Here is a 19,016-nt window from a genome sequence, read left to right as displayed (position 1 = left end):
TCCTGGCAATTTTATTGTACACCACCCAGAAAACAAACGGGTAGTATAAGAACTAATTGTAACTAAACCTATATATCTCACTCATGGAAATTTAAAAGAAACAGGATGTTTGTGCCTTTGCATTCATTTAGAATGACTACCCTCTTCCCAGTGAAGAGAACACAATATTTTTAAATAAAAACGTAAAACTGTTGAGTTATCACTATGACTTTGCCTCAGTCTTAAATTGTGTAAATGCATTCCAGGTGGAGGGCGTTTTTGGAACAGTGAAAGACAAACTTTAAAAAATAAAAGATGAGTATTTATCGATCTGCAATAAAGAATATAGCAATGAATTTTATAAAGCTCTGCTATACATCTGGCATTAATCAAGACTTCTGTTGCAGAAAACGTCAGTAAAGATCTAGAGAAAAAAATACAAGACAAAAAAGAAAAAGAAAAATAACTACAGGCAGAATTGGCAAAAGAATTGGTGCTTAACGTCGCTCTCTATTTAACATGCTGGCCTGAAAAATCCAGTGTCACTTATAGAATTGAAATAAAGCTCACTTTTGTTTTTATTCATCAGTTTCAACCCAATAACTTAAACTAGATATGATCTTTGTGCTAAAGAAATGAAGCCATCTTAGCAGATAAACTATACAGTAACTTTTCAGGCTTATGAAATTAAATCTTGACAGTTTTGTTCAACCACAGGGGCTCTGAGAAATCATGTTTAATTTTGAAAAAGCAACAGAAATATGAATGTTGCTATCTCAGATGTTCAGATGCTACTATAATCCAGTAAAAATTTGTGCTGGTTTGCTATTGAACATTGACTGTAAACTATGAATGCTTGCAAATTAAATCTAGCATTAGTTCCTCCGAAAGACCTGCATATTTTAAGTTCACACACATTTGCTTCTCCATAATCACTCAGACAAATCAGAAATGTATCATTTGTACATGAAATATAAAAGAAGGGGAATTTGATGACGATGTTGTATAATTACCAAAATTTAACCTGCAGCGTTAGCCAACATAAAAGCAAGCACAGGTAGGCCTTGAACAATTATGTCCAAAATTTCCATTGCTAAGTAAGGTAGCTGTTAAGTGAGTTTTGCCCCATTTTATGACCTTGCTTGCAATAGTTGCTAAATGAATCACTGCCGGCATTAAGTTAGTAACATAATTGTTAAATGAATCCAGCTTTTTCATTCACTTTTCTCATCAGAATCCAGCTTTTTCATTCACTTTTCTCATCAGATCACACAAAAGGTGATCACATGACTTGAGACACTGCAACCATCGTAAATACATGCCAGTTGCCAAGCATCCAAATTTTAATTATGTGATCATAGGGATGCAACAGTCGTAAGTGTGAAAAATAGTCCTTAGTCACTCTTTTACATGCCATTGTAACTTTGAACAGTTAAACAAATGATTGTAAATTGAGGTCTACCTGCAGTAATTCCATGAACCACCACCAAACAGAAGTGACTTCCAATAGCTTTGCTAAGACTTGAAACATTCTACCATATAAATTAGAACCCAGGTCGACTATTTCTGAAAACTACACAAAGAGAATAAATCACTTATTGATTGGGATAAATGAGAAAGAACTAAGTTTGGACATAAAATTCACAGACATTCTGGATCCTGTATTCATAGTATTCCAGGATTAAAATTAGATACTCAAGTTTCACTAGTTCTATTTTTATGTACCTCAAAAATAAAATAACTCCTCAATCCATCTCCTCTGGGGCAGGATTCTCTTCCAGCCATCCCTTCAAAATGACCCTAACCCTAACCCCAACCTTACAAAAATTAATAAAATATATACAAAAAGAACATGACTTTGTTAAGCAGCTTATCCTTTCCTCCCTCTAGATCTAGAGGCTCCCTAAACTGCCACTTCCACTGGTGACATTCCATGCCCTTTCTTTGCTCCTTTTAAACCAAACTGAAACTGCTGATTCAGCTCCATCCAGGTGTCCACCAAGCAGGTTATAAAACAAAGAGCCAAACAGATAAACCTTTAAAGCTCATGTTTTTAAAGCTGTATTTTTCAGTATACTAAAAAAATTATATGGAGATCAAGGGGAAGAACAGCTTTATTTCCCTGGATTTGTATTAGAGACTACACAGGAAGAAATTAATGCCATCTTAGTTCTTCCATCTAAAGTACTTATTTTATTATCTAGCATTAATAATCTAATATAGGTAGTCCTTCACTTACAATCATTCGTTTAATGACCGTTTGACATAACAGCATGGAAAAAAGTAACTTATTACCAGTTATCACACTTACGACTACTGCAGCTTCCCTATGGTCTCATGATCAAAATTCTGGTCACTATTTGTGATGGTTCCCAACCGGCCTCCAACAAGCAAAGTCAATGAGAGAAGCTAGATTTGCTTAAAGCAGGGGTCTTCAAACTTGGTCCTTTTATGAGGTTTGAAGACCCCTGGCTTAAAAACTTCATGATTCACTTAACTGCAGTGATTTCCATAACAACTGTGGTAAAAGTTGTAAAATCAGGTGTGACTCACTTAACCCCCTGGCTTAGCAACTATAATTGTGGTTATAAGGTGAGACTACCTGTATTAACCCAGTTTTGGATGCATACAGATAATTACATCAATCAACTACTTGGCAGCCACTCTTGATTCTAGGTTTCATATATTGTGCACTTAATCAACTGAAGAGTATTTTGAAAAAAAAAATCCTTTCCAATTTACCTGCCAGGATTAGTCAAGTACTTGCAATGTTGCAGTGTTGATATTCATTCTGTAGCCTAGAAGAAACACAGAGTTTCTCTCCATGTAAATATAGGGAGCTCTATAGGAGGTATAAATGACCAAGTCTGCCTAAACAAATCTAAGTCAAGTGGAATTCAGCATTGAAGCTACAAGGAAAAGTGGAGTGCATTGGACAGGCAAACAAAGAATAATCTTTTTTTAAAGTTCTTTTTGCATTTTAATTAGGAAAAACAATCGGTTTAAATTTTGTGTGAGAAACAGATGAATTGTTTGAAGTGGAGAATGTGGTCTTGGAAAATGTAGCTAACCCAAGCTAAAATAATTCGTGCTGTATTTCATTCACACACACTAATGAAGTACAATGTAGGTTTTTTAAAATTGCCCACAACACATGAAGGACAAGAAACGCTGTTTTTAAAAGGTTAGTAGAGGTTGCTAATAGTTTGCCCTAAACTATCCTTCAATTTAGTGCCTTCCAGATCCACTGGCATTATGACAACAACATATGAGAATTGAAATTCAACATATTTAGAGGATACACAGTCACAGGAATCATTATAATGGATAACTATGTTGATTAGATATAAGGATGAAATGGTCTTCAGTTCTTTATGGAATAACCTTCTTCATATAGCTAGAACAGTTTATATTGGCACATGTCAAACAGATTAAACATAACAAGAAAGCATCTAGATGCCAATATACCATCTAGTCCTATGCAAATTTCAAAGTATGACAATGAGATGCATTAAATAATCCTAAATCATGATATTGAAAGATCACATGCTTTCTTTTCCTAATTAAATTTCTTACTCTTCAACAGGAATAAATCTAATGTGCTGGATTATAATACTAACTAGGTTTTGCAAGCAACTTTTAAAGCCTGGTACAATTGCAAATCTGAGTTAGCACAATTAAAAGTGCAGATGCAATGTTCTTAATCCTGAAGAAAAATAGAATTAATATGAATAAGCAATGTCTTCACCCATTCCTGACCTATAATCTGGTGACAGGAAGACTTTCTATATACCAGATCTGGAACTGCTGTTTAACATTGATCTACATATTTAATTTAAACTGAATGCATAGGGATTATAATGATAAAAACACTGTGATATTAACTTGCAACCAGAACTATAATTCAACAATCTCATTAAACAGAATGATGCAGCAATTTTCCAAGCATTACTGATTGGTGACTGCTCTTCCCAGGATCTCTAAAAATTAAAATTAAAATTAAAACCTCTAATGCTGAGAAGATGTAACTGCAGGCAACAGCATATGTCGGCACATTCTGCATAAGGAAATTTATAGCCTTGTGAGAGATATTTTGAACATACGAAAAGACAGTTTCATGTTAGTTATTTGGCCATCAGGTTCTGGACTATATTGTATCCTAGTACTCAGTTGCTTTGAATTTGGTGCTCAATGAATTTTGATGTGGGAAATTTTGTCCAAGTACTCATCATTTGCTGGCACTCAATGCACAAACTAGAACTTTTCAGTGCTGGCTGCCTTGTGACTCACTACATTATTCCTTATGGGAAAAATCTGTTTGGTACTGAACATGTCTCCCGGAAACAATTAATGATGAGCCAAATATAAAGTTCCTTTAAGAAAGCACATGAATTAGAAATGGAAATCATAACATAGCGCTTAATGGGGCTACGTTACAATAGTTTGTGCTGTGTTATCTTCCTCCTTTTAAAATGGCATTTATTTTTGTATGAAATTTGGAAGATAAGTAGTTAGGGTTTTGCAACTGTCGCATCCCAGCCAAATTATCCAGAAAATAAAATGTCATACTCCTCTAAGAGGACATCTCCAAAATTAGTGCAAAATGCATAGAGGTACAGATTCTTTTTGACATTCCCATAAACCAAAGCCTGCAAGTAAATTATTCCCAATCCACCCATTTGGGGATTCCCTTCACCTTCCAAATGCATCTGGCATTGCTCATGGTGAGCAACTGTATACTGGAATAGACAAAGACAAGTGAGGAATGGCTAAAGATTCCAGAAATACAGTACAGAAAGCCTCAAATATGGCCTTTGTTCTCTTAGCAATAAACCTCTGTCCTGCTTTGCAAAAGTGAGTTTTACTTTGGATGATTTATTATGTAATTACAGCAAAGAGATATTAGAGCTCATTAATTATCTCTGAGTATAACACTTTTAAATTAAGTTATCAGCCATACAAATGTCACAATGGATGTCACTTACTCACTTTAACATATAATGATACATTGCAAATGCTGCTGGAAAGAGAGGATAGTTTTCCAGGAAGCTTTAGAAGCAAAACATGTGGTCCATACCCTTTGCATTTAGATTTTCTCTCTATCTGCACCTGCCAAACACCAACACGTAACTTCTTACTCCCAATATTATTATTTGTTAAATTTATTTGCCACCTATCTTGCTTTGGGGCTACTCTAGGTGGCTTACGCAATTATACCATGCTGTTTTGGGATTATCAAAATCATGTGTGAAGTTTGCTTCCATTTGTACCCCACAATTCAACTTTCTAGAAGACCCCCAAAGGCAGTAATGATGTTCCTAATATGAAAAAATAATAAATATGTACAGACATAACCATAAATCCATTAAAAATGCAAACCTTCAAAAATACTAACCAAGAATAATTCTTCATGCTTGGAAATCATGAGCGAACACAAACATCTTAACCTGCATCCCAAAATTTGCTGGAGAACAGAGAAAATGAATCTGTGGGCATCTTGGTGTCACCAAACTACAGCTCCCAACTTCTCTTACCATTGTCCAAGGTAGCTATAATGACTTCCAGCAATATTTTAGCAAATTCTAGATAGACAAGCTAAAGGCTTCGTAGAGCCAGTATCAGGAAAACAAAAGAAGGTAGGAAAAGATTGGTTCCATCTGGCCATCTGTGCTTGTTTTCCTCCTTGCTGGAGGCAGAGAAGGAATCAAGTCTCATTAGATGGTCTAACACTGAATGGTTACTCATCTGAGGGTTTGTTGGAATGGCTCCAAGCACAGGATACGCAAAACTTTAAATGGTTCCTCACAGTATTTTGAAAAGAACCTGGAAACAGACTGGAAACCAGCTGAGCTCTTTTAACATCAGATTTATATCTTCCCAGCAGCTAATATAAGTTATTTTCTTATGCCTCAGGGATAGCCACTGCATTAATCTAATCAGAAGGTGATGCTGGGAAGGCTTGCCAATAATAAGGATGTGGATCCAGAAAGAAAGGCAGAATCACCCCAATCACATAAATATTTTTTCCCCTTTCCAACAGTTTCCTATTGTTTCACCTTTAGTCTGGCTTTTTTCTTGCCATGCATTCATGGAAATTATAGCAAGTCAATTCATACTGAACAGACATAAGACTGTTGCCCTCTAGATGCCTTAGACTACAAATCTGTTAATTCCTAAACATTGTCTGTACTGTAAGAGACTTAAACTATAATAATTTAATGTTTATTTATAGATTATTTACTCCAGGAAAATGTTCCAACTGCCCCACATAACTGAGATAATTATGTTTTTCAGAGTCCTGCCTCTAAAGAAATTCCATCCTCTAATTGTCATCTCTGCTATATCCTCCAGAAACAACGATGCTCTATTAAGGTTTTTATTTCTGTATGCCACCTATGAATTGCAGTAACTGCTAAGTTTTCTATTAAGTAAATTCAGGCTATTATAGCAATGCCAACTCTATTTACCTTTTTTATTTGTTTAGTTTTAAATGGCCCACCAGAATAGTTCTTCTCATTAAATATACTTTATCTAGGAAGTCTAAAAAAATTTCCAGCTTGCAAATACACATTTTTAATCAGTCATTCAGTTGTATCCAATTCTCAGAGAAAACCTGGATGTTGTCCTGACAGTTTTTTTGCCAAGGTTTTTCAGAAGTGGTTGCCATTGCCTCCTTCCTACGGTTGAGAGAAACTGACTGGCCCAAGGTCACTGAGCTGGCTTTGGGCCTAAGGAGGAACTAGAATTCATGGTCTTCCAGCTTCTAGTCTGATCTCTTAACCACTACTCCAAACTAGTTCTCCACAAACACACAAATTGCTTTATAAACCAATGCCTTAAAATGCTGGAAAATCTAAAATTAAAAGTTTTACAGCCAATGACCAATACTTCATGTTTAGCTACATCTCAGTCTGAATATTACTAAAGTTGCCATTAATTCTAAACATGAAATAAAAGCAACTATAGCTCCCTGAAAAAGCCAAAAGATTGTAAAATGTGAGCTCCTCAAAATAAAATAAAAAATCTTTAAAAAGACAACATGTCAAGCAGGCACATTTCAACTATTTCTTTTGTAACCTGTCTCCAATTTAGATCTTACATTGTAAAAATACAGTTGATTTTTACCTACTCTGACATATGTATACAGCAAAAGAATGTATTTGTTTTGTTTAATTATAGTGTTTACAAAGCTTCCCTATATATTATACCTAGCAGCTAGCTAAGTTCTTTAGTAGCATTTTTTTTTAAAAATAACACATTTATTAGCAAAGTATCATTCTGTGATTCCTCATTCCCCATTACAGAAAAGTGAATTAGCGTTGCTGGATCATTAACTATGTCTATAATTTTCATTGGCAGTATTCATCCTCATGATTCTATACTCAGTTCATATAAACTTTAGAAAATTCTTCATTAAAAGTAAAATCAGCCTTGAGTTGAGGTCGACTGTTGATGACCCTAGGGAATATCAATTCAGTTTTCTTGACAACTGTACCCAAAATGGTTTCCCATTGCCTTATTTCATGATGCTTTTCCAATGTCCAACATTCCTGGTCTCCAAAAACTAGCCAAACTCAAACCTATGTAGCTTCAGCTGCCAACTAGATGCGTGATTGTGAGGTCCTTGGTGCTCTCTGAGCTTGGTTGTTTTCTTGCAGACGTTTCATCACAAAACTAGGTAACATCATCAGTGCTGATGCACTGATGGCGCTATCTGGTTAGGTAATGAAATGTCTGCAAGTAAACAACCAAGCTCAGAGAACACCAAGGACTCCACAGTTCAATCCTGAGCTACAAATATTCTCTTCTATCAGTTGTGTGATTTTCTATTACATTTCATGGGGAAGCCTAAAACATGCCTGTTAATCAAATCAGATTTGACTGTTTTAAAACCTCAAATTCTACAGGACCTTAATCTACTATTTGGAGGGAAAACAACTTAGACTTCAAAAAGAAGATGTAAGAGAAGTTTTTCTCTTATAAAATCTCAGGAAAGGTACTCAAAAAGAATGGGAGGTTTTTTGGGGGGAGATGTCTTTTAAACACTTTCCCCCTATTTTATTATGATTTAACAAAATTGCTCCTGACAGTATGTTTTTTTGAGTTATCCCAAAGGCAAAAGCAATAAGGGCACCAAGAAATGACACCTCAGAAACCACAACTGAGCCCAAAATGTATGTTGTTAAGCAAGGCCGTTGTTAAGTGCGTTGTATATTATTTTACAACCTCTTTTGCCACAATTGTTACACAAATCACTGAAGTTGTTAAGTGAATCATGTGATCATTAATTGAATCTGGCTTTCCTCATTAACTTTGCTTGTTGGAAGCTGGCTAATGGAGATCACATAATTCCAGGACAATGCAACCATTGTAAATACATGCCAGATGTCAAATGCCTGAATGTTAATCCTGTGATCCTGGGGATACAACAGACGTAAGTGTGAAAAACAGTCATAAGTCACTTTTTCTAGGGCCATTGAACAGTCACTGAACAAATGGCTGCAAATCGAGGACTATCTGTTAATACTGGTTTCACATTCTTATTCAAGGCATGGCCCAATTTACTATAGAGCAAATTTTTTAAAATTTATAATCTTTTCAAACCTCTACTTTATATTTGACATATATTTGGAGGCCTGTTAAGGAAACCTTATCCTACAGAGTTGATGGTTATGACATTACTTTTCCTATCACTATCAGCAGTTATCTTTCAGGAAAAATTCTCGATCCTTGTTGTTCAGCACAATGACTCCCTTCTCATATCCCTTCCCTCCTTATTGCTCAAAAGGCATTCAGTCCAATTTCCTATGCACCCTAGCTAGGAAGTAAGATATAAGTTGCCCCATTCTGATTGGCCTATATACCAATTAATCCATTTCTCTCCATTTTCCACATTAGAACATGAACTTAGGAATCTGCAATCATATAAAGAATGGTTGCTAGAATTGGATATGTCTAGTTTAATGAAAAGAAAAACTAGGGGTGACATGACAGCAGGGTTCCAATATTTGAGAAGTTGCCACGAAGAAGAGGGAGTCATGCTATTCTCCAAAGCACCTGAAGGCAGGACAAGAAGCAATGGATGGAAACCAATCAAGAAGAGAAGCAACCTAGAACTAAGGAGAATTTTCCTGACAGAACAATTAATCAGTGGAACAACTTGCCTCCAGAAGTTATGGATGCTCCAACACTGGAAGTTTTTAAGAAGAGATTGAACAACCATTTGCGTGAAATGGTATAGGGGTTCCTGCCTGAGCAGGGTTTGGGCTAGAAAACCTTCATGGTCCCTTCCAACTCTGTTATTCTGATTTTGTTCTCAGAAGATTATGTCAAGTTTCCATTTCATGTCTCTGTAAATCTTATTCTCCACTTTTAGCTTCAAATATTTCCGTTGTTCTTTTGTTCTGCAAGGCTTTCTATCCTTCTTCCAATTATACTTCAGCCGGCCCTAGGACCCTTCAACCCACCCAAGGAAGCTTTTTCTTGTCATAAATCAGGTCATCTATGCAACAGCAAAAATAAACTTTCCAACACTTTGTATAATCATGATTATTTTTACTGTTTGCTCACTGAACCATCACAGTGTTGAATACATAATATACTAGAAACGGTCTGAAACTACCCATATGTTTCAGTCAGAGAAAAATGAAACAGCAGGAGAGAGAGGGAGAAAGGGATGTTTCTCTACAAAAATTCCAGATGGAGCATATCAGATTGAAAGGTATGTTTTTCCTTATACTGCTGCTTTACTTTTTTTTTCTGTGAAAGTAAACAGCTGTTTGTTTATAGAGCTGAAAATTAAGGTGTGAATTCGGAGAGAACATTAAAGGGATGGCAACATTTGTTCCTTCGCCTTGCATTTATCTTCCTAGACCCATTCTGGTCCCTGTTTCTTGGTCACATAAGGTGATTAAGTTATTCATTCAAAAATGATGTAAATTTAGTTTCAAAATAGGTTTCTAAAGAATTTATATTAATTTAAGGAGTTGTAATGCAGAGTACGAAACTGGCATGTATGCAATCTTTTGCCTTCTAACTGCTCAGCAGAGGTCCAGCCTCAATTCTTGAGAAATCCAAATAATTAGTGAAATAAATAAGATAGAATAAATGGCATTGGTTAAAAGGACTGAAAAAATATTTAGAATAGAATAGAATAGAATAGAATAGAATATTATTATTTATATGATACTGCAAAGCAGGTTGCAAAAAAGGGAAAAGTTTATGATTGTTCTACATTTTTATCAATTTTCAGTACACAGATACAAAAGTACTGTACTACTCTCATTTTAGCAAGTAAATACAGATTTTATAGACGATAACCCTATGTAAAGAACCTATACATTAACAATATAATATTTGAGGCAAATCCTTCTATTATTAAAAAAAAGAAAAGGCATAATGGTTTACTATCTTAGCACTGTGTTCTTTCCTCCCCCAATTTTAGCATGAAATTTGGTAGAAATAGGATTTCTTCTGGAATTCAGTTCCATTTACAACGGACATTGTATATTTCAGGAAAAAAGAGTATTTGAAATTTCAGAATTGTGATATAAAATCTGAGAATCATAACACCAAAAAATCCGTTTAGATCATTGTCCACTCTCCTGCTTACGGTAGTACAGGAATCCAAATTAAAGCATTCAAAACAGATGACCCTCTAACCACATCCAACAAAGCTAGGTGTATTCTAGGTAATTGGTATTATTATGACATACTATGTCAAATGCTTCGCTAAATCAAAATATATTGTGCATTTAACATTCCCTCAATCTATTACAATAGCTACCCAATAAAAATAAATGATTAGGCTAGTCTGGCAAAATTTCTATTTGACACACTCCAGCAATTTACTATGTTGTTTTTCCAGTTTCTTACATAGTTCATGTTCTGCTCAATATTAATCTCAAACTAACTGATCTATAGTTTGCTGGGTTATCCTCTTACCCTTTTTGAAGACAGGGATAATATTTGCTCTCTTCTAGTGATTTGCCTCCCTAGGGGTTTTTCAACATTTGAGTTAGACTCAATTCATCTGGTCCTGGAGAATCAAACTAATTTATTTATTTATTTATTTATTTATTATTTCAATTTATATCCCGCCCTTCTCCCGAAGGACTCAGGGCGGCTCACAACATTATTAAAAGACAAAGAGAGACCCACACACCCCACCGAATAAAACCAAATTAAAACCAATATTTTAGTGTTGTGGTAATTAAAATTTCTAAAAAACCCAATTTAAAAATCCTCCCTAGGCCAGGCCNGAGCGCTTTAAAGGTGGTAACTAACACCTTAAAGCGCACCCGGAAGGCCACTGGCAACCAGTGCAGCTCGCGCAGCAGCGGCGTTACATGGGAGTGACGAGTCCCTCCCAACACCGCCCGCGCGGCCGCATTCTGGACCAGTTGAAGCCTCCGGGTGCTCCTCAAAGGGAGCCCCATATAGAGGGCATTACAGTAGTCAATTTAAAGAAATGGTGTATTTTCTGGCTATCTTTCTATTAGTCTCAAGCTTCAATTCTGCTCATCCTACTTTTTCACAGCTTCTAGCTTGAATACTAATTTTTTTTTATTCCAGAAGTCTAAATCAAAATAAAAAACAAATACTTCTGTCCCTTCTTTTAGTCTTTTACCATTAGTTTATATTGATACTTTTTCTTTACTTTTGTTTTTAACATGTTTAAAGGAAGTCCTTTTGGGTTTTCCTCAGCATAATTCTTTAACTTCTGCTTATTTTCAGTTTTTGTTTTCGTGACACCAGTGCTATAAAATTACAAATATGTTTTCTTTTCTATCTGAGAAGCTCAAGCTCACCTTATCTATATGTCACGTTGTATGTTTATAAAATGAAAGACATGAAGTTAGCTAATATTTTTTTCTGATTTTTCAACAGCGTTACACTGTACTACCAAGTTATTATTAGACAAATACCGTTTAAGTATAAAATGGTTCCACATATGTAGTGGTTCCACATATGAAACCAACATTTTAAAATTAAGAATGAAGCCTGAGGAGCTTTTAACCCAGTCTTGCACTTCTGCTGCTTGATAATATACAAAGATGATGTCAGCAATATGTAACAGTTGCAAGTCAGGTGTATCATGAAAAACTGTTTATGGATCCAACAAATAAATAAAAATTAAGGAATGCTGCCAAAACATAATGAACACAGAACAGTATCGAATAAACACAAATCCACTTCCATAAAGAGAGTTCCTTCTTTTCTACTTATCCCACCATAGTCACTAAAGCCAGATCTGGAGAGTTGAAACTGTTGGAACAGTTTTAGAAACAGAATGGAACAGAATGTTCAGGAGAACAAAAGATTGCCTGCCCCAAATCTAATGTAAGAAAACCATTAATTTCTACCTTGTACATTTACTGGGATACATTTGCTTGTTAAGGATGTAAGCATACCTGATAGTCTAAAATGCTGAATCCTAAACCTATTTTTGTATCTTTGACAAGGACAATGCCTTGGACTTCAGAAGACCATAGTGCTAGTTCCACATCTTCATCTTCTGCTAGGTCCACATCTTCATCTTCCTGCTTTTCCTCTGGATTTTCAAGTTTCACCTAAAACAAAATAGAACATGCTTTTTCTACTGGTAAAATGCACCTAGTATATTCAAAGCAAAAAGGTCATTTAGATTGGAATTTAAATCTATATACTACTAATACTCTAGTTGTCATAATCTTTTAACTGAGTAAAATGGTGCAATGTAGGACAACAATTTTTGAACCAAGGTATCTTTGTACACAAAACGTGTCCAAAATTTGGGACTCATGAGGGAATGAAATTTGGGAAAGCTGTTGCTGCTTTGGTGCTACTGGCTGCTGGGCTGCAGCTGCAATCACATGATCTTTATTTTCAACATTCTGTAACAGTTTCCCAGCCAGTCTCGCAATCCTTCCCTCTCCCCCATTTACAAGCAGCCACTTTACTATGGGATGGGATGGGATGGGAATTTTTGATGCTCCCTTCCAAATTCCCACAAGGAAGCTTAATGGGAAAGCTGGCAAGAATTGGGAAGTTGCTCCTATGTCCACTGTTTTTTTTTTGAGTGGGGGTTGTGCCTGCCCTTGGTCATTGTGTTTCTCTGTTTAGGTAAAGAAGCATGCCCCCATGAAGCAGGGTTGCCTAATGATTCCATAAAATTATATATTGGCCATAGGTGTTTTTATGCAAAGATGAAAGAATGTGTACAATGCATCCTCAGTTGATATTTTTAAAATGATTAACAGCAGAAATGGGCATTTATGAAGTATCTTTTCATCAGTTAAAATGGTATTTTGTTTACTGATACGCTACCTAAATTGGGAAACCTAAGTAACATCAAAAGCACATATTTATTTTACAATGGAAATAGTAAAAATCAATGTTTGGGATGTCTAGAAATTTTAATAGCTAAAACTATAATCTTCCAGGTACCATCAATTTCTTTGTTCACAAGATGGAAGCAATCAGCTAATGGAGAATTCAGAGATTAGGTATAATTCAAACTTTTGCTCCTTTATTAAACTGTAGAAAGATGAATGGGATGTACACTGTCAGCATGTCCTTGCATTGATTTACATACTTGGTATCATTAGTACAATGATATTTCTAGCTACCTGCCTAGATAAGCCACTAGGAATTTCCAATTACATTAAAAGTAGTAAAGCCAGGAGCATGAAATATTTCTGCATGAAGATACGCTTTCTGAACTACAATGACAAGTTTAGAATTCCAAAGAACATACTTAGCACCATCACGTTTTGGAACTTGAAGTTCAAAAATGTTCCATTTTAATTAGCTCCCACTTGGGAAAACTAAAACAGGAAGGCTAGTCATTATTGTCCTACACAAATAAGATATTTTAAATGTTATTACTTCTTGATGGGATACATGAGCACAATGCCTACAGCTGGAATATGAGATGGTTGATTATTCCTTCTAGAAGTAGGCCCTTAAACATATGGGAATTATCTTCCCCAAAGTTTCCTCACTGAGGTAGAAATTCTGCCTGAAGAGCAGAACTTAGTACTTATAACTTTTCCTGCTCCGGATTCTAACTTAGGTGCTCAGAATATTCAAATATAGCATAGATATAGCAGACATCTTCATATCTAATTCTGGAATATCCTTTAGATTATTTTACAAGAATTAATATAGAAATCAGATTTTAACTACTTTGGTTTTTCCTTCAGCTTCTTTAAATATCAGAACAGATGATGTAAACTGTAGACAGATAAATCACAAGTCAGAAGGATTAGAAATTTGGATCTATGGCTGTAGATTGTGGAGTGCTATTCAACAATCTGGTATCAAGATCCAATGTTATCTGCAGGTACATTCATCAACCTATATCATGGATGAAGCATCATAGATTTTGAGCATTGTGTGCTATAATATAATACTGCTCACCATTTTCCATTCCAATACTGTTTATTAGAGTACTGTATTACAATATTTCACTAAATATGATAATAAAAGGTAGAATTTAATCATTTACATGGTAACAGTGAAGTTTCTGCTGCTACATTCCTAATAGTGTCAGCTATAATGAACCATTTAAAGAAAAGAATGCAATATGCTAATGAATATGCACATTTCAACATGCCCATAATAAAAACTTTAAAAGGCAGATGAAGCAGAGCAATTTCTATCATAATGTGGTTACGAATTTTATTTTTTAAAAAACATGACATTCTGAGTGGTAGGAAAATGGCTTATGAATCATTCACATTCATTATTTATAATGAAAATTAAATGCAAAGTAACCAATACTGAAAGCAGTAGCAGAGTCAATTAATAATCTTTGGGAAATCCTTGGAAGCATGCCAAAGGTTGTTTTTTTTTTTTTAATACCTTTGGTTCTAGAGAATGATCAATGGCGGCTGTGGGCTCATCCACAAAAGATTCTGCGTCATCATCAAACAAACGCCGGCAACAAATCAAGGTAAATGGAGGAGGAACTTCTTTCAGAAAAGAAACAGCTTCACGGCGGGATTTCCCATAGAGCTGGACACCATTTACCTAAGGAGAGAAAGGACACCATTCCTAAGTTGACCAATACTTTAAAACTATTTGCGTTTATCATAAATATTTGACTGCTTACTTTATAATGTTTCAGTGATAGGCGAGTGCGATTCCCCCTGCTTAATGTACATGTAGATGGACTTCATTTACAATTCCAACTCTCTCATCTATCATCTATCATCTATTATCTCTCTCTCTTTCTCTCTCTCTCTCTCTCTCCCCTCCCCCTCTCCCTTCCCCCCCCCTCTCTCACACACACAAAAGACAACACCATTTTCAGGAAGCTGATAACTTCCTTAAACCACTAAAATAATCAATTGTATTTATTTAGTTTTACTTGATCTCCATGGCCTTTCTACTCTCATCTCCTGTTTTACTGAAACTCTTCAGATATTCTTGCACTAGGATACCCTTCAGCCCAAGCCAGCATTGGGAACATTAAAGATTGCTAGGAATTGTAGTTCAGCAGCATGTGAAGGGGCACTGGTGAACTGTTAAGTTTTGCTCTATGAATACTCCCCTTCTTATCATTTGTTTTCTAGTTCTTTCTACAAATTGAATTTCTTGATGTCAGGGTAGGTCTTGTTAGTTCTACTGCTCCCAGTCCCATAGTTTTGTGGCTCATAAAATCCACAATGACTTGTAAAAAATGTAAACTGATGTGTAGGACAACCAACAGAAAAGGTGTAAGGTAGAGAGAGTTACCTGCTAGTTACCTGCTAACCTCAAATTGGTTTTGGTAACAGTGTTTCTGTCAGTAACTATTAACAGTGTTGTGGTATTAACCAATCTGTAAATGAGTCCATCTATATTTTACTTGGAGTAGTTATCCATTTTATATTAAAGAATAGTTCAACTCCATACTCTTAAAATACCACAGGTAAATGTACTGACTTCTTATTGCATTGTATATTGTGTATTCCTTCTACCGTGTTTTCCCGAAAATAAGACCCACCCAGAAAATAAACCCTAGCCCGATTTTTTAGGGTGTGCCTAATATAATCCCTACCCCAAAAATAAGCCAGGGGGGGTGGGCATGGCCAGCAGAGGAGATGGCGAGTGCACAGTGTCTGGCAGCAGCCGCAGTCCGTATAGCACAAATAAGTCGCGTGCAGAGGCACAGAGAGGAGGTAGGTGATCCGGATATGCTGCACAGCCGCCAGGCTTGCAGGAGGCTCGTGAGAGGCTTGTGCGCCGGCATTGGCAGCAGGTGGAAGCAGAGGCATGGGGGGGAGGCAGGCAATCTGGATGCGCTGCACGGCCGCCTGGCTCATGGGAGGCTCGGAAGAGGCTTGTGCAGTGGCACTGGCAACAGGTGGAAGTAGAGGCACATGGGGGGAAGCAGGAGATCCAGACGTGCTGCGCAGAAGCCTGGCTCATGGGAGGCTTGCATGGCAGCACTGGCAGCAGGTGGAAGTAAAGGCATGGGGGGGGAAGGCAGGCGATCTGGATGCGCTACGTGGCCACCTGGCTCATGGGAGACTCGCGGGAGGCTTGCGCGGTGGCACCCTCAGCAGCCAGAAGCAGAGGCATAGGAAGGAGGCGATCCTGACATGCTACCCACTCTATCCCACCATCTCTCAACTTGCCCACAGTCACGCCGGAACAGGCAGCCACACAGTGTGTCGGAATCGGCTGCCTCCCCCCCATGTCTCTGCCTCCACGCTCAGACTTACCTGTGCTTCACTAAGGGGCTGGTGAGCTGCAGCTGCTGCCAGACACCATCAGCCCTGCGCATTTGCCGCTTCTTGTGTACATGCCGTCGGAGCATCCGACTGGGCTGATCACCCTGAAACCATGTTTCCCTGAAAACAAGCCTTAATGCATCTTTTGGTGCCCAAAAAATACATAGGACCGGGTCTTATTTTCAGGAAAACACTGTAGAATGTGTTTGACATTTTATAGAGTTTTTCCTCACAAAAGAAATCAAATTTTGTTTGCATATGGATGAATTGAGTAGCCATGATTAACTCAAGATTTAAATGGATTAATCCATCTCAAGCTAGAAACTGGGAGAGTGTGAGTTCTAGTCCTGTCTTAGGCACAAAGCTAGTTGGGTTACTTGGGGCCAGTCACTTTCTCTCAGCACTAGGAAGAAGGCAATAGAAAACCACTTGTGAAAAACCTTGCCGAGAAAACTACAGGGACTGGACCAGGCAATCTCCAGGAATTTGGACACAGTTGAATAGAAGGGGGGGAATTTATTCATCAGTAGTTAATAGCCTCAGCTTTCAGAGAGACCTATCACTTGTACAACATGCTTGTAAATTCTGTCACATTTGGAACTATTCCATATAACATGGCATATTGCTGACAGGCATTCAGACAACTACAGAACAACATTCATTCATATTTTGAGAAGTAGAATGGTTTGTGAGGATTTGGCACCAGGCCTCTGGTTTAATCTAACAATTTTTTGTTTGTTCATCGATTGAAATCATGAGTGAGGTTGAAAAACATGTGGATCATCAAAATGGATTCACTTCAATAAAGTTCCATTAAAAAGGAATACGTTTCTCTCTTTGGACATACATCTTGACTCTTCTTCTGTGATATGGTTTTATTTAGGTCCTAGTCACAGGAGCTAAAATATGTGAAGCTTTTATCTTTTTGGTAGAATGAAATTAATCTACACAGAATTCTATTTTTTTTTACTAATCTTATTGTTGCTAACATTAACATTATAATATCAGGAGAAGGACTGTGTAATGTAAGTCGGTCAGTGACTTTGACAAATGGAATGCTAGATTGATTACTAGCATAATTAAGTGAATAGTTATTATATAAACCTTTCAGTACTTACACAGCAGGTCCGTAGGAGGACATATGTTGGGGATGGAATTGAATAGCAAAGCCTATGCTATGCTGTAATAACAAAGCTATGCTAAATCCCCTTTGTGAACTGGAGGGAGGAATTTCACATTTTAAAAATATTTCTCTCCCATTGACCTCAATGAGAGGAAAAGTATATCTCTGTAGGTTTTAAGGTATACTGCATTTGGGACTGGAAAGTCTTTTCATGCTGCAGATCAAATTGTTCTTCCAATCTACATATTCTTTACTTCTATAGAGATCAGACTGTAAGTAAGGCAATAACCACACAAAAGTCCAGGCCATTTGGGAAGGGACATCTAAGTTTGAATCTATTTCACATACTCAAAAGAAAGAGATCTCAACTGTCTTATAATCCCTTGATAATTTTCTTCTAAGGACATAGAATGGTAGTCCAGCTAATGTCAAGTCATACTAAAGTAGAATTAAATGCATGCATGCACCCAGAAAAAGAGAGCCAGCCAACCATCTATTAGGGTTTCTGTTTCAAATAATTGCTACAGGCTAACGCTGAATAGAATAGAATAGAATAGAATAGAATAGAATAGAATAGAATAGAATAGAATAGAATAGAATAGAATAGAATAAAGCTGGAAGGGATCTTGGAGGTCTTCTAGAAAACTCAAGTGTTACATTAAACAAAGCAATTGGGGAATGAAATTGAAATCATAAGCTCTGGATGTAAATTAAGATTTGGAATGAGTAACAGAAACAAATATTCCATCCGATATTTTGTATACTCATAAAAACATCTCCTATACAGAGGTGGGGACTTCCAATGGAAAGACACGTTGTACCTGCAGATGCTAAGGACTCTGGAAGATTTAATTTCTCAAACAAATCTCGGTATACTAAAATGCGTTTTAATGCACTTCAAACATACACTCCATGATACAGTGTTATTAAAAATTGTACAGTATTTTTCATACGGCATACTATTTAAAAATTGTACCTCTAAAAGTTCATCCTCTAGTTGCAGTAAGCCAAGTTTAGCAATTGGGCCATCTGTAGCAATGGAAGAGATGTAATGATGTCCTTCAAAAGTATCCAGTTCAACTCCGAGCCTTAATGTGTGAATAGGCAGCAGCTATTAAACGTAAATCACAAAAATAGTCAGATAGGAACATTTACAAAGAATGTGGATTAAATTCTGTAGCTCTGTGACATTCGAATCAACTGAATATTAT

General features: G+C 36.6%; 1 protein-coding gene across 1 annotated transcript in view; it reads right to left on the bottom strand.

Annotated features, from left to right (window-relative positions):
* PATJ (PATJ crumbs cell polarity complex component) overlaps positions 1 to 19,016 on the bottom strand; it is a 142,820-nt gene that overhangs the window by 93,448 nt on the left and 30,356 nt on the right. Inside the window, exons 16-18 of the mRNA XM_029284055.1 lie at positions 18,782 to 18,916; positions 14,827 to 14,994; positions 12,393 to 12,551 (exon numbers count right to left, since the gene is read on the bottom strand). Coding sequence (XP_029139888.1) covers positions 12,393 to 12,551; positions 14,827 to 14,994; positions 18,782 to 18,916 — 462 coding nt within the window. The remainder of the gene's footprint in view (positions 1 to 12,392; positions 12,552 to 14,826; positions 14,995 to 18,781; positions 18,917 to 19,016) is intronic.

Source organism: Protobothrops mucrosquamatus, unplaced genomic scaffold (genome assembly GCF_001527695.2).
Source record: "Protobothrops mucrosquamatus isolate PMUCROS unplaced genomic scaffold, P.Mucros_1.0 scaffold347, whole genome shotgun sequence".
NCBI classification, from domain to species: Eukaryota; Metazoa; Chordata; class Lepidosauria; order Squamata; family Viperidae; genus Protobothrops; species Protobothrops mucrosquamatus.
This window is presented reverse-complemented; position numbering and strand designations above follow the sequence as displayed.